General features: G+C 46.1%; 1 protein-coding gene across 7 annotated transcripts in view; it reads left to right on the forward strand.

Annotated features, from left to right (window-relative positions):
* Window positions 1-12,574, forward strand: part of sh3pxd2aa (SH3 and PX domains 2Aa) — a 77,006-nt gene extending 64,432 nt beyond the window's left edge. For 4 of the 7 annotated variants that reach the window (XM_042102656.1, XM_042102657.1, XM_042102652.1 and 1 more), the window contains 6 exons: window positions 694-811; window positions 1,726-2,174; window positions 2,607-2,621; window positions 2,930-2,979; window positions 3,122-3,241; window positions 4,017-12,574. In XM_042102656.1, the coding sequence (XP_041958590.1) occupies window positions 694-811; window positions 1,726-2,174; window positions 2,607-2,621; window positions 2,930-2,979; window positions 3,122-3,241; window positions 4,017-6,161 (2,897 nt within the window). In that variant the 3' untranslated portion in view covers window positions 6,162-12,574. The remainder of the gene's footprint in view (window positions 1-693; window positions 812-1,725; window positions 2,175-2,606; window positions 2,622-2,929; window positions 2,980-3,121; window positions 3,242-4,016) is intronic. The other 3 variants (XM_042102658.1, XM_042102653.1, XM_042102655.1) reach the window with 1 other exon arrangement.
* Window positions 12,575-13,365: the final 791 nt, after the last annotated feature.

The following is a 13,365-nucleotide window of genomic DNA, read 5'->3' on the forward strand; positions in this document are numbered from 1 at the left end:
GATCTCTCTAATTTAAAGCGTAAAATGAAGATGAAATGGGTGGTGGGAACCAGAAAAGTTGTGGGTTCAATTCCCGGCTTCTAGCGTTTAGCCCTGGGACAATGTAACAATGCCCTTTTAATATAGCTGACATTTGTATGTTGCTTTGGAAAAAGCGTCTGCTATATGAATACATGTAAATGTAAATTGTATAATATCTGAATCTCAGAGCTGAGTTGTTGTTGTCAATGTCGATGCATTCATGCCCTCATGTCTGCGTTGTAATATTGCACAACCCCTTTGGGAAAACATTTTTTCAGAGATGAAACACTGTTGCTGGTTTGTTTTAGCACAGGAAGTGCTGTTGACTTCCACAAACAAACTCCTTATTTCATGCCTCCACTTTCTAACATCCTCAGTATGCTCGGTTGCGCTTCCCACAGAAAATACGTACAGTCTTTAAAGTTCTACTTGGGTTCTCTTTTGGTTCTTAAATATGAAATATGAAAATACAGTCTCTGAAGTTCTGATAGAGTTCTCCTGTGGTTCCCACATAGGAGAAATACAGTCTCTAACTTTCTCTCCATGTTCTGTTGTGGTTGCCACATAGGAAAAGTGCAGTCTCTAATGTTCTCCTCATGTTCTGTTGTGGTTCCCACATAGGAAAGGTGCAGTCTCTAATGTTCTCCCCATGTTCTCCTGTGGTTCTCACAGAGGAGAAGTATGTGACAGTGCAGCCCTACACCAGCCAAGGGAAGGACGAGATCGGGTTTGAGAAAGGAGCAACCGTGGAGGTCATGCAAAAGAACTTGGAGGGCTGGTGGTATATCAGGTGAGGAGTTGGTGACTCGACACAAACGAAACCACACTCTGTTTATGTCCTCCAGGTTTTACCATCAACATTCCATACACTCTGTCTGTCTTTCTGTCTGTCTCTCTTTCTCTCTCTCTCTCTCTCTCTCTCTCTCTCTCTCTCTCTCTCTCTCTCTCTCTCTCTCTCTCTCTCTCTCTTCCTGTTTCTCACTTAAACACACAAACAGATGTAACACCCCCCCCCTCTTCCTCTCTCTCCCCCTCTCTCCTACTCTCTCCCTCCTTCTCTTTTGCCTGCTCTCTTTCACCCTCTCCCTCTCTCTCTCTCTCTCTCTCTCTCTCTCTCTCTCTCTCTCTCTCTCTCTCTCTCTCTGTGTTCCCCCCTCTCCCTCTCTCTCTCTCTCTCTGTGAGTATGACTTAATTAGAGACATGCCTGCGTGTGTTTGTTGTGCTCTCCATGTAAGCTAAGCTGAGCTCTGATGCTGTGTTGGGCTCGTGCTGATAGTGGTCACATGCTTCCTGCTCTCTCAATAGCCTGCACTGTTAGGAACGTCCCCCTCTAAGTCCCTCCCCGACCAAACTCCAAAACACAACAGCAACAGCAACAACAACAACAACGGAAACACAATAGACCAGTAGATCGTCTACATACTAATAGTTCTTACAGAGCTTGTGCGTTCATCTTTCAGTTCTCACGTGAGGACAGTATTTCTTAATTCAAACGACTGCTCTGGGACCAGTGGTTTTGTGGTTTTGGAGGACTGGAGGGAAGAACATTCAGCCGCAGATGATCTCGTCTGTGTGGGGAAATTTTTGAACTTGGGCTTCTGAGTGGGGAAAACATTGGCATGTGTGTGGGCTAGTAATAGGCATGTGCACGGTAGCGATTGTGCTAACGTCCCTTCGTGGCTGCTTGCGTTCCCGGTGAACAGGTACCAGGGGAAGGAGGGCTGGGCCCCGGCCTCGTACCTGAAGAAGATGAAGGAGGACTTCTCGCCGAGGAAGAAGACCCTGACGGGGCCCGTAGAGATCATCGGGAACATCATGGAGATCAGCAACCTGCTCAACAAGAAGTCCGTCAGCGAGAAGGACGTCCAGACGGACGGAGGTGGTGGCGGCGGCAGCGGCAGCGGTGACGTCACGCCCGAGCGCCACATCTCCAAGAGCGAGATCAGCCTGCCCATCCCTGTCGGCGCCGCCGAGGCCTCCGGCGCTGGCACGGGGACCACGGGCGGCGGCACCACCGGACCCCTCGGGGCTGGGATCTCTGGACCGCCCGCTCCGACAGCCCTGCCGGACAGCAGCGTGAGCAGCAGTAAACCCAGGGTCGAGCCGGGCTCCCCGGCCATCGCACGCGTGGCTCCACACAGGGTGGAGATCGGTGAGTCAGAGACAGAGGAGTGTGGTGGGGGAATGTTGGGTTATGTAGGGCTGTGGGGTGTGGTGGGGTAGTGTTGGGTTATGTAGGGCTGTGGTGTGTGGTGGGGTAGTGCTGGGTTATGTAGGGCTGTGGGCTGTGGTGGGGGAGTGTTGGGTTATGTAGGACTGTGGTGGGGTAGTGTTGGATTATGTAGGGCTCATGTAAGTATGTCTAGAGGCAAGGTTACTGTTCAGGTTTCATATTATTTGATTATTATCATGTTAACACAAAAGTTTAAGATTTAAAAAGTGGTTGTGTTTTTTTTTTGTGGTATTCAGTAGCTCGGTCTTGAAGTGATAGTCTCTCCTAAACCATTATGCAGGATTTGTGACTTTGTTTTTATGTTGGCTGTACAATTGTGTTTAGTTTAATTCCTATTGTCTCTTTAAATAGGCTTTGACGCAATAGGTAAGCTGTTTGAGGCGTAAATGTGTTTGAGGTGTGATATTTGTAAACTAAGACCTAATTTACCCTGACTGTGAATAATCATGAACAGCCTTTGGCATGTTTTCATTAACGTTTGTGCAGTTGGTCCAGAATGGTTTTGCAACTACAACCGTACGAACGTACACTAAACATATCTCAACTAAGGGTTTGACTCCAATATATATATATATATGCATGATTGTAGTGTTTAATATACTAACTGCTCTGACACAAGCAGGGTCAAAGGGAACAAACAATTGATGGTATACATGTATGTATCCAAATTCCAGGTTCTCCAAACCTACGTCAGAAGCCTCCTCCCCGTCGAGACGCAAACTTGGTAATTTATGCCTTTCCTCTCAGCGTCACAGGGTTTTAGACCGTGTCGCAGGAATCGCTCTAAATCATATTCACATCCCATGAATTTTCAAACAGAACATTCTTTGCTGATGAGATCTTTATTTTTGCTCGATTGTTTGCAGGGCTTGCACTTGCCCAAGCCGCCAGAGCCCCCTACTGTGGAAGCAGAGTACTACACCATCGCCGAGTTCCAGTCCAGCATCTCAGACGGCATCAGCTTCCGTGGAGGACAAAAGGCTGATGTATGTGCTTTTTTTTTTGTTTGTTTGTTTAAATCACTTCACTTGGTGTTGGTAGTGTAGCTCATTTTTGATATTTGGAAAGAAAGTGGAATGTTTTATGGCCTGGTTGAGTTCTTTTTGTCAGATACTTTCTTTTGAGTCTAAAAGGACTGGTGTTTTGCACATTGCTGCTGCACACAAATACATGGAACAAACTGATTGCTGGCGGATTGTGTGACTCATGAATAGACGGATTAGTCCAGTCTAGGAATGTTAAGGTTCAGTCGATAGGATAGACTTAGTCTTATATTCTTATATTCTTCAACCATATGAGCTTGAGTCTTGAATAAAAAACAACTCACTGATCAATCTAAACTGATAAACATAGGATTAGCCTGCTTAGGTACTTTTGTTGTTTTGTAAAGATTTGTAACGTCTGAGTTAGCACAGATGTCCTTAAAGAAGGATTGCATGTGTTATAAAATGACATACCACCGCCACACTGACTGTCTGCCTGGCCCTGGTGTCATAAATAACTTCTGGTTTATTTCACTAAGAAATGAAAAGAGATAGACTGATCTGGGGTCTGTTAGCAACTTAGTTGGTTGGCAATGGGAAATTGCATTGCAACCAACAAAGTTGCTAACTTAGTTAGCAATTATGGTTTTGGGAAACGTGCCCCAGTATGCCTGGTCTGTTAATCTTCAACAGAATGAAGAGAAATCAACCTAGATCAATCTTAACGTGATAAAGATGGCGCCGTTCTGACCAGGAGTTTCATTTGACCTGTCCGCAGGTGATCGAGAAGAACTCTGGCGGTTGGTGGTACGTGCAGATCGGCGAGACAGAAGGCTGGGCTCCCTGCTCATACATCGACAAGCGCAAGAAGCCCAACCTCAGCCGCCGGACCAGCACGCTGACCCGGCCGAAGGTCCCTCCCCCGGCCCCACCGGTCAAGAAGCAGGACTCGGCCGAGGAGACGTCCTCGCTCTGCGGCTCGTCCTCGTCCAAAGCACCCGAGTCCCCCAGCCGGCCCGTGTACGAGGAACCCGAGTACGACGTCCCGGCCATCGGGTTCGACCTCGAGTCGGACACGGACTCCCTGAAGGGCGAGTGCTCGGCGGAGGTGCGGACGAACGGCGCCCCTCATGGGAAGTACTCGTCCCCCCTGGGGAAGGATTCGCCCTCGGCGTCCCAGAAGAGCTCCCCCTTCAGGGTCGGAGAGTCCCTGGAGGACATCTGCCGCGAGGAGTCCATCTACGAGAACGACGGCTTCCGTCCGTTCTCGTCCGACGAGTTCGCCTCCGCGAGGGACTCCAGCGGCGTGGACTCGGACTCCCCCAAAGGCCCACTTTCGTCCTCCTCGTCCCCTCTGGCGCGCAAGTTCCAAGGCGGGGTCTCTGTGTCCATCTCCTCGTCCCCTGGAAGCGGCGGCAAGCCGCTCCGAAAGGTGCCCCCGGATCTGAGCCGCAGCCAGTCCCTAAGCCGCGCCGAGGAGACCAGCCCCAGGTCTTCCTCCGACGAGTCGGGCCGCGGCTTCCGCCGGCAGATGAGCGCCCGGCGAAGCGGACCGGCGGACGAGGACGCACACTCGGCCCAGAGCCCCTCGGCCCGACCCAAGCCCGTGGTCCGGCCCAAGCCGCTGCTGTCCGCCAAGTCGGAGCCGCAGAGCCCCGAGCGGATGGACATCAGCACCCTGCGGCGCCAGCTGCGGCCTACGGGCACGCTGCGCCACGCTGGCCTTAGGCCTGGCGGCCGCGGAGGCGAGGACTCGGAGACAGCCTCGGTGGTGTCGTCCGAGGACTCCTCGGCCTCGTCGCGCAGCACCTCCGACCTGTCCAGCATCTATTCGAAGGGCAGCCGCGGCGGCGACTCGGACCTGGACACCTGCTTCTACCGCACCACGGACGCCTACCAGCGCGCGCAGGACTCGGAGATCAGCTTCCCGGCCGGCGTGGAGGTGGAGGTGCTGGAGCGGCAGGAGAGCGGCTGGTGGTACGTGCGCTGGGGCCACGACGAGGGGTGGGCGCCCACCTACTTCCTGGAGCCCCTGCGGCAGCAGCAGCAGCCCGCCAACGACGCCGGGCCGGATTACGACTGCCCGCTGGTGGACCTGGGAGACCGAGGCGGCAGCCGAAGGAGCAGCCGAGGCGGCGGCGGCTCCAAGTCCAACAGCCTGGAGAAGAACGAGCAGCACGTCCAGGCGCTGAACAACCTGAACCAGCGGCAGCGCCACACGCCGCCCATACCGTCCAAGCCGCCGGGAGGCTTCACCAGGTCGACCGCTACCGCCGCTCCCTGCGGCGGGCTGTCCAACGGGTTGGGGGGGACGGGCACCGGAGTCGGGGTGCGCCTGAGGAACGGCGTGAGACAGGCGGCCGTGCGTCCCCAGTCGGTGTTTGTGTCGCCGCCGCAGCCGGTGAAGGACACCAACATGCACGCCAACACGGGCTCCCTGCGCCGCAACGAGTCCATGGGCGCCACGGACGGAATCCGCTCCAACACCGTCGGCGTGCGACGGAACTCCTCGTTCACCACCGCGCGGGCGCAAGGAGGGTCAGCGACCCTGGACACTAGGAGCCGGGCGGCCACTGCCGTCGCCGCGCCAGGAGGCGGAACCTGCACCACCACCATCACCGCCATCATTGGCGGCGGCGGCAGCGGTTCCGCCACCTTAGGCCACCAGCGGAACGGCATCCCCGTGTCCACCGTGAGACCCAAGCCCATCGAGAAGTCCCAGCTCATCCACAACACGCTGCGCGAAGTCTACGTGTCCATCGCCGAGTACCGCGGCGACGAGGAGACCATGGGCTTCCCAGAGGGCACCAGCCTGGAGGTGCTGGAGAAGAACCCCAACGGCTGGTGGTACTGCCAGGTGCTGGACGGCGTCCACAACCGCAAGGGCTGGGTCCCCTCCAATTACCTGGAGCGCAAGAAGTGACCACACCGCACCCCCCCCCACCCAGAGAATCTTAGTCCCCACTCCCCTCCCTCTCTCCCTTACACTTGATCATTGTGTATATTTACAGAACTGAATCAAAAATAGACCCACATTTTTCGTTGTTGTTGTTTGTTCTTACGTTGATTGAGAGACACATTTCGTGCGGATTTATCGATGATCCAGTTCACGTGCAGTCGTGTGCAGTGCGACTGCAAAGATTAAACTAAACTTTTTGGGGATCGGGGCAAGTTGGATGATACGTCCTGGTGAAACTTCAGGAAAGACATTGTCTTCAGTTTGGAGAATGTGGGAAGGGGGAGGGAGGGAGTAAAACATACATACAAACAAACAAACAAACAAACAAATAAATGAAACATTATAAATGGGGTTTACATTAAAAAAAAAGATAATATCTTACATTGAAGCAGGATGACATCCTTGCACAAAATACCTGCTTTTCATGCCAAATGGGTGCCTTCTTTGAATGACAGTGGGATTGTCTAGAGTTATCAAGCATTCACCAGTGAATCAAACATCAGTACCAAATCAAAAACACTGTGCCATAGATCTATGTGCATGGAAATCACCAAAAAATATCTATTTTTGAAACCAATTTAACCTTTCAAAAGAAAAAAAGACAAACAGAAAAATAACATCGGAAACAATATGTGTTAGTGTTCCCAATGGCGGAGCATAATGGCGATACAATAAGGTCATTCACAATGCAATGAAGTGGAATGTTATTGACGCAATCCTCAATGAAAACAAACCTACCTGTGTTGTCATGGTTACTTGGTAACAACGGATGAGTAGAGGAAGTCAGGAAAGAAACACTTTAATCTCCTGTACTTTTTTAAAATTTAAAAAAAAAATGTTTATTGTTATTTTTTTGTATGTCATTGAGTGTTTTTTTGTTGTTGTCATATGTTCCTTAGAGATGTATTTCTGCTTTCTTGTGACATCCACACTAAACATGTCAGCCCACAGTAAGCAGGTCTAGACATTTTTATGTCGTGTGATGCTGCACTGATTAGAAGGTCGTGTTGAGGCTTAACAAATTGGTTATCATTATTCACATCTAAATCCCATTCAGCAATCTGCACACTCTTATTGAATCATGATGCATTCATAAATGCACACAAAAATAAACTGATCTAATGACATGAAGCATGTCTTGTTCTTCAAAAGGTAGATAAAAGAGAGTCTTCTTGAAACATCTGCCCATGTCTTGAAACAAATGTTAGTTTACAAAAAGGTTGTAGTATAATTGTTTTTTTTTTTCTTTTCTTGAAAAAGATATTTGCAGACAAAACAAAACTCTGTATATATTTGCTGCTTTTAGTTAGGTGTTGTCACGGTTATGGCTGTGACATACATTGAAAAACTATACTGGAAACAACCATTGATACTAGCCAGTCAATCCCAGGGAAGTAGTTTGTAGGCCTACATAGCAGAAAGCCCAAAATGTGATAGAGCCGAACAGAAGTACCATCGTGTCTTGCTAATTTGTATAGATTTAGTATTTATTTTAGTGGGTACGGGAAATACAGTGTATTCATCAAACTACCCAAACGAGGTTTCAGAACTGAAAATAAGAAAAAAAAAATATTTAATTGAGTTATCTGGAAGCACTTGATATCCTTACCCAAAGAAAAGCACATCAATATGCAAGGGTTAATTTCAACATAACAATATTGCTGGGCAGTATTAAGTTTGTGGTTGAAGTTATGCAATGGGAAACTGATCTTTTATTTTTTTTTAAATTGTTAAATTGTTTTTGTTTCGATCTTAAGGATGAGAAACTAAACTAAATGTGACAGTTAGAACTAATTGGCAAAACGATCCCTGTTTTTTAAGAGCAGTAATATGCGGCAATGCTACCATCCAGACATGGACTTAGTGGCAATCTACCACCATACTCCTACATGACACATGCAGTTATTGAGATGGCACTCTCAAAATCGAGCCCAAATGATCGAGTCTATCAAATGGCTGATGTTCAAGACTGCTGAAATATTTTTCTAATGAAATAGTGTGAGCTCCTACATTTGGATAGAGCACTAACTTTTAATTTTTTCCATTTTCTGCTGGACAGTATTATAGTATTAAACAAAAGTACCTGCTAGATTGCAGTTATATTCTTTTTTTTAAGCAGATGTTGTTTTGTTCCAGTTGCTGTGTGATCACACAGGGACAATAATAATGAAAGAAGTGGTTCATTTTTTTGTGAGTTAATGCATTTTTCGTTTTCAAAAGTGCATTAACACAAAGATGCAGTAAATTCACTCAGCACATTATTTATTGAACACAATTTGTTCTCTTTTTTGTATTTATGGATTATTTAATTTTTGTTGATTTTTTTTTTATACCTCTGCACAGACCTGCCAGTTTTTACCCATCAGTAGTTGTCACTTAGTAGTCTCAAATTCCGAGACAATTTGGTGCCACCTAGTGGTGGGAATGTCTTATTGCAGCATATATTTTTTGCTCCTCAAAAGCAGTAGGTGGAGAAGCTTTTTTACAAAACTTGAACAGCCCTCCACTGAAACTACCATTGGAGACACATCTCTCGAGTGAATGAACGAATCAATTTTGATAATTGAATGTTTTCAAATATTAATGCAGCTAAAACATTTTTGTATCTTTATTTGGCCTTTTCATCTTTTCCAAATTATTTTTTCTAAGGCTGTGTGCTGCAACTTCTTGCAATAATGGACACTTCCTCTGTTGTTATTGAACCATACATAATGCCTGATCCTGTTTTATATAATTTCTTTGTTTTGTGTTACTCTTTATTGGGTTTAACAATCACTACCAAATTTATTTGGAGTATTTCTAAATTGAAATCAATCAAGTCAAAACACCCAACAGGTGAATTTCAATGAGGATTAAATAGAAAAAAAGAACGCAAAAACATACAGTTACAGTTGAGCTAAATTGAATGGTTATGTTCTTGTTTTGGTACTTTTATCATTTAGAATCGGCTGAATGAATCACCCCTTTCCCCGTCTCACCAACGTCCCCAAAACCTTTTCCTTTGACGAAGGCATTATGGACCTGTGTTGACCCGCGCCAACGCTATTAATGGAATAATTTGTCTTTGTTAACTAAATTCAATTTACACTGCTTTAAGCGTATTGCGAATTACAAGGGAACTGTTGTGTGTCTAGCTAGGCCTCTAAGCCGCATTTAATTGTGTATGAGCTTTAAGTCTGTTTTGTTTGTACTCCTTTTTTACCATTATTTTATCTTTCAGTCTGCATAAATATTTGTAATTTAATCTTTTTATTTTCCTGCTTTTTATCCCTTTTTGTATGTTGACATGATTCAAATGTATTAACGAGGAAATGTGCAATAGACAATAGGCATCTCACCTGAATCGGGGAGAAATAATAATCCATTTTTGTTTTCTTTTGTCAACTCAAACTTCAACTTTTACAGTCAGTGGTAATTTGAAGTGTCATTGGCGTGACATGTTCAATATAAACCTACCCTTCATGGCACCAATCTAATTAGTAAACTGTTTAAAAGAACATCTAAAAATGGAGAGACACAGTAATTGAAGTCCAATTCACAAGTATGACCTAAATCGACCCAGAGCCCTGTGCACTGTGTTCTTTCTACAAAGACGTAGACACACGGGCACTCACTCTATGCCCGCTACACACGGGCACTCACTCTATGCCCGCTACACACGGGCACTCACTCTATGCCCGCTACACACGGGCACTCACTCTATGCCCGCTAGAATATAACCAGCAGTTGTGTGAGCCGCAGCCAAAGTGATGGGTCTCTCTGATAGATTGGAGTTATCGATCACCTTAAGCCACACGTGGAAAACCACAGAGACGTCTGACAGAGAAGTTCCCTCACAGTCACACAGGCAAGCTGACACATGTTAGCATTGTGTCACACACACACACACACACAAAAACACATACACAACATGACCCCCATACACACCCTTCAATGTGGCTCCTAGTAACCACACACACACAGTCTCCTCATTACCATGGCTGTCGGATACACACAGATCCCAACTCAGGTCTTTGAAGTAAAGAGGACTTTGCGATTTGCTCTGAACTGACGCTATGGAGCAGAAAAAGACTTTCCATGGCCTGCCACATGCATTAGTCCACGTTTGCTAGGCGGCTAGTTCTAGTAACAGACAGCAATCCCATTCAGTTTGTTCGTGTCTGGAACCTCCTTACATTCAATCTCAATTTCTCTCTCAATTTCTCTCTCAGTATGACCTTTGTCCAAGGCTTAAATCAAAGAACCTTAGCCTGTGGTCGGTGTCCACTTTTCTTCTGTAGGCTTTTAGCTGATGTGTTTCTGGGTTGCTTCCTCACGCTTCACTTACCTTGTTCGCAGAACTCACTGCCACCATGTCGCTGTCCGTCAGTTGAGGAATCTAACAGAACGTTCCTATGAGAAACAATGGTCTGAGAGGGGAGAGTTAGAGGTGTGTGTGTGAGAGAGAGAGAGAGTGTGTGTATAAAGTGCAAAATATCCTATTAGATTTAAATGACTAAGTGTGTGTGTGTGTGTATATTGTGAATTGTCATGGCGGAGGTTTAATGAGAATGTTGGAGCAAAGATGGTCTGTTTCGTGAAGTATGGCTTGGAAGGAAGGATCGCTGAGCCAAGAGTCAGATAGTCAGTATTGGACTGTAGGCTGTAGCATTAGCATTCATTTGCCCATTTCCCTACTCCTATCCACTCCCAGTCATAGTCCCTGCCAATGAATTGTCGATGTGTGTGGCTTGGCACCATGAAATCCCATTATTACACATTATTACACATTATTACACGTTCCTTTAATCGCCACCTTAGTAAACTTGTTGGATTTTTTTTTTTGGAATGTAGTGCCTCTTGTGCATGATGTCATAGAGAGGGGACTAATTTCAAACAAAGGACTCCACAGGGCAAGATTTATGTAGGACACATTTTCTGCCAAGCTGGCCAAGGCTAGTTTATTTCATTTTAGCTAAAGGATTTTCATTATAAATACGGCATGGCTAGCCTAATAATTTTCTTGCTCATAGCCTACAGCTGACTGTTTGACGGGTCGTGATTTCGTCTGGCTTTTCCTTGGGTGGTTGCAATAGTAGGGTGTTTTTAAGATAGGTTGTCGTATGTGTGCTCGAGGGGCTGCGATGGGTGTGTTACACAGGGAGAGTTTCAGTAGGTTTTAATATAGCCTAGTTTTACTTTTTTTTTTTTTTATTTCATGGTAGCTTGTTTTGTTTGTGTTGTGTGAGTTTTATCTATTTATTTCAAGGTGTCTACATCAGTGAAACTGACGGACATGCGGTCGAGGTTTCTGCCGTACTGCTGTGCTGTTTGAGTATCCCGCACGAGGAGAAGTGACATCGTAGCCTATAGCTTCCCATAACGTTACTGGGCAACTTCGCACTCCTTTGCACCTGTTTGATTTCGTGACCTTTTCATTTCCAACTTTTCCTCATTCAGTTAGTTCTCTGAACCCCCTTCTGTCTGCATTAGCGTCTACAGCCTAGAGATCCAGGGTAGCGGTCAGATGGGAATGAGACTAAAGGACCTCAAAGAGGACTTAGGACCGACTGCATGCCAAGTCAGGGCCCACCAAATGAGAACTTGACCGTCCTAGCAGCGTGTTCAGTTCCAGCGTTTACGTTAATAGCAGGAGGGTGGCTAATGGTCAGGCTTGTCATCATACGGAGTCGCTGTCCGGTGGAGTGGCAGTGCTGTGGCAGTCCTCATCGTCCTCGTCGTCCTCCGTAACACCAGCGTGCCTCAACGCACGTCCCCCATCATGACTGTAGAAGGACCAATATTCGGTGCTATATTCGTATCATTTTTTGAAGAATCACATTTATGCATTATGGGAATGGATTGATTTTTTTTTTTTGGACATTGTTCGTTTCATGTTCCCTGCTTTCAAAGGGTAGCTGACTCATCGCCAGGCAGGCTCCAGTGTGTGTGTGTGTGTGCCCCGAGTTGAAACAGCAAAGGCCATTATGGCTTCAAACAAGAAGGGAGTCAATCAAGTGTGGAGGCAATTGTTGTGGAAATATAATGAATACTTGGGGCTTGTTTTGGAGAAAAGGGGCTTATAGGCTTCCCTGAGACTATTTGTGTTGTGAAAGAGGATGGGGGCATAACATTGGATTAGTCGACATAAGAGTGTCCCACCGCCTCACTCTTTCCAAAGCCACGTGGTGCCTTTTGTAAGCAGGAGATGGGTCTTTGGGTGTTTTTGTTTTAGCTTTTTGGCTCATTTTAAAAAAAAGAAAATCAGATTAAAAAGAAATTCTTTTTTGCTTTGTCTTTTGTTTCTTAATTTGTGTTGTTGTTTTTGTTCTGTATCATGTTTACATTGTATCTTGCATTGCCCTAAAGAAAAAAATATAAAAATGTATTATTCTGTTGTTCGGTCTTTGTTGCTGATCCCCCCCACACACCATACAACACCTATATTTCTTGCATGTCTTACACACACATACATACACACTCACACACACACCACACATTACCTATAAGTCTTGCATGTATGTCTTACACACACACACACACACACACACACACACACACTCACTCACTCACACCACACATCACCTATAAGTCCTATGTGGATATCAAGACATGTGGAGGTTATTTTGTATCCAAATTGGATTCTCCACATATTGCTGAATTCATATGTCATCCTTTGCGTTCGTTCCCATGACCATGCTCCCATTTGTCCTCATTCATGTTCCATGGAGCCGCCGCGCGGTTTGGTGTGGTGCGTCTGAATGTTCATATCTCCAGTGGCTGAACAGCAGATTGAATGCGCTAGACCAGAGGGAGTGAAAACACCTCACAAATAGAGATAAATGCATGTGATGTGGATTGGTTGTGTGATTGGTGGAGAACAGAAACAAGCTATTCCCTTCGATAGCCACCAACTAGGAAGGTAAATGTGTGTGTGTGTGTGTGTTTCCAAATAAGGCATTTCAATAGTAAAACTATTCTATTTCTCTTGGGGGGAAAAAGCTTACCACTAACTTACTGCGACTGCTTACTTCTTACAAAACTTGGCAATCTTGCTGTCGCGTCAGCTAACAGCTAAAGTTGTTTCTGCAGTCAATAGAAAGGATGGGTGACCGTAACCATACATTGAGCATTATAATTTTAAAAAAAATATAAAGTAAAAAATGCAATAAAAACAATGCATTTTAAA

Source organism: Alosa sapidissima, chromosome 9, assembly GCF_018492685.1.
Source record: "Alosa sapidissima isolate fAloSap1 chromosome 9, fAloSap1.pri, whole genome shotgun sequence".
Lineage (NCBI taxonomy): Eukaryota > Metazoa > Chordata > Actinopteri > Clupeiformes > Clupeidae > Alosa > Alosa sapidissima.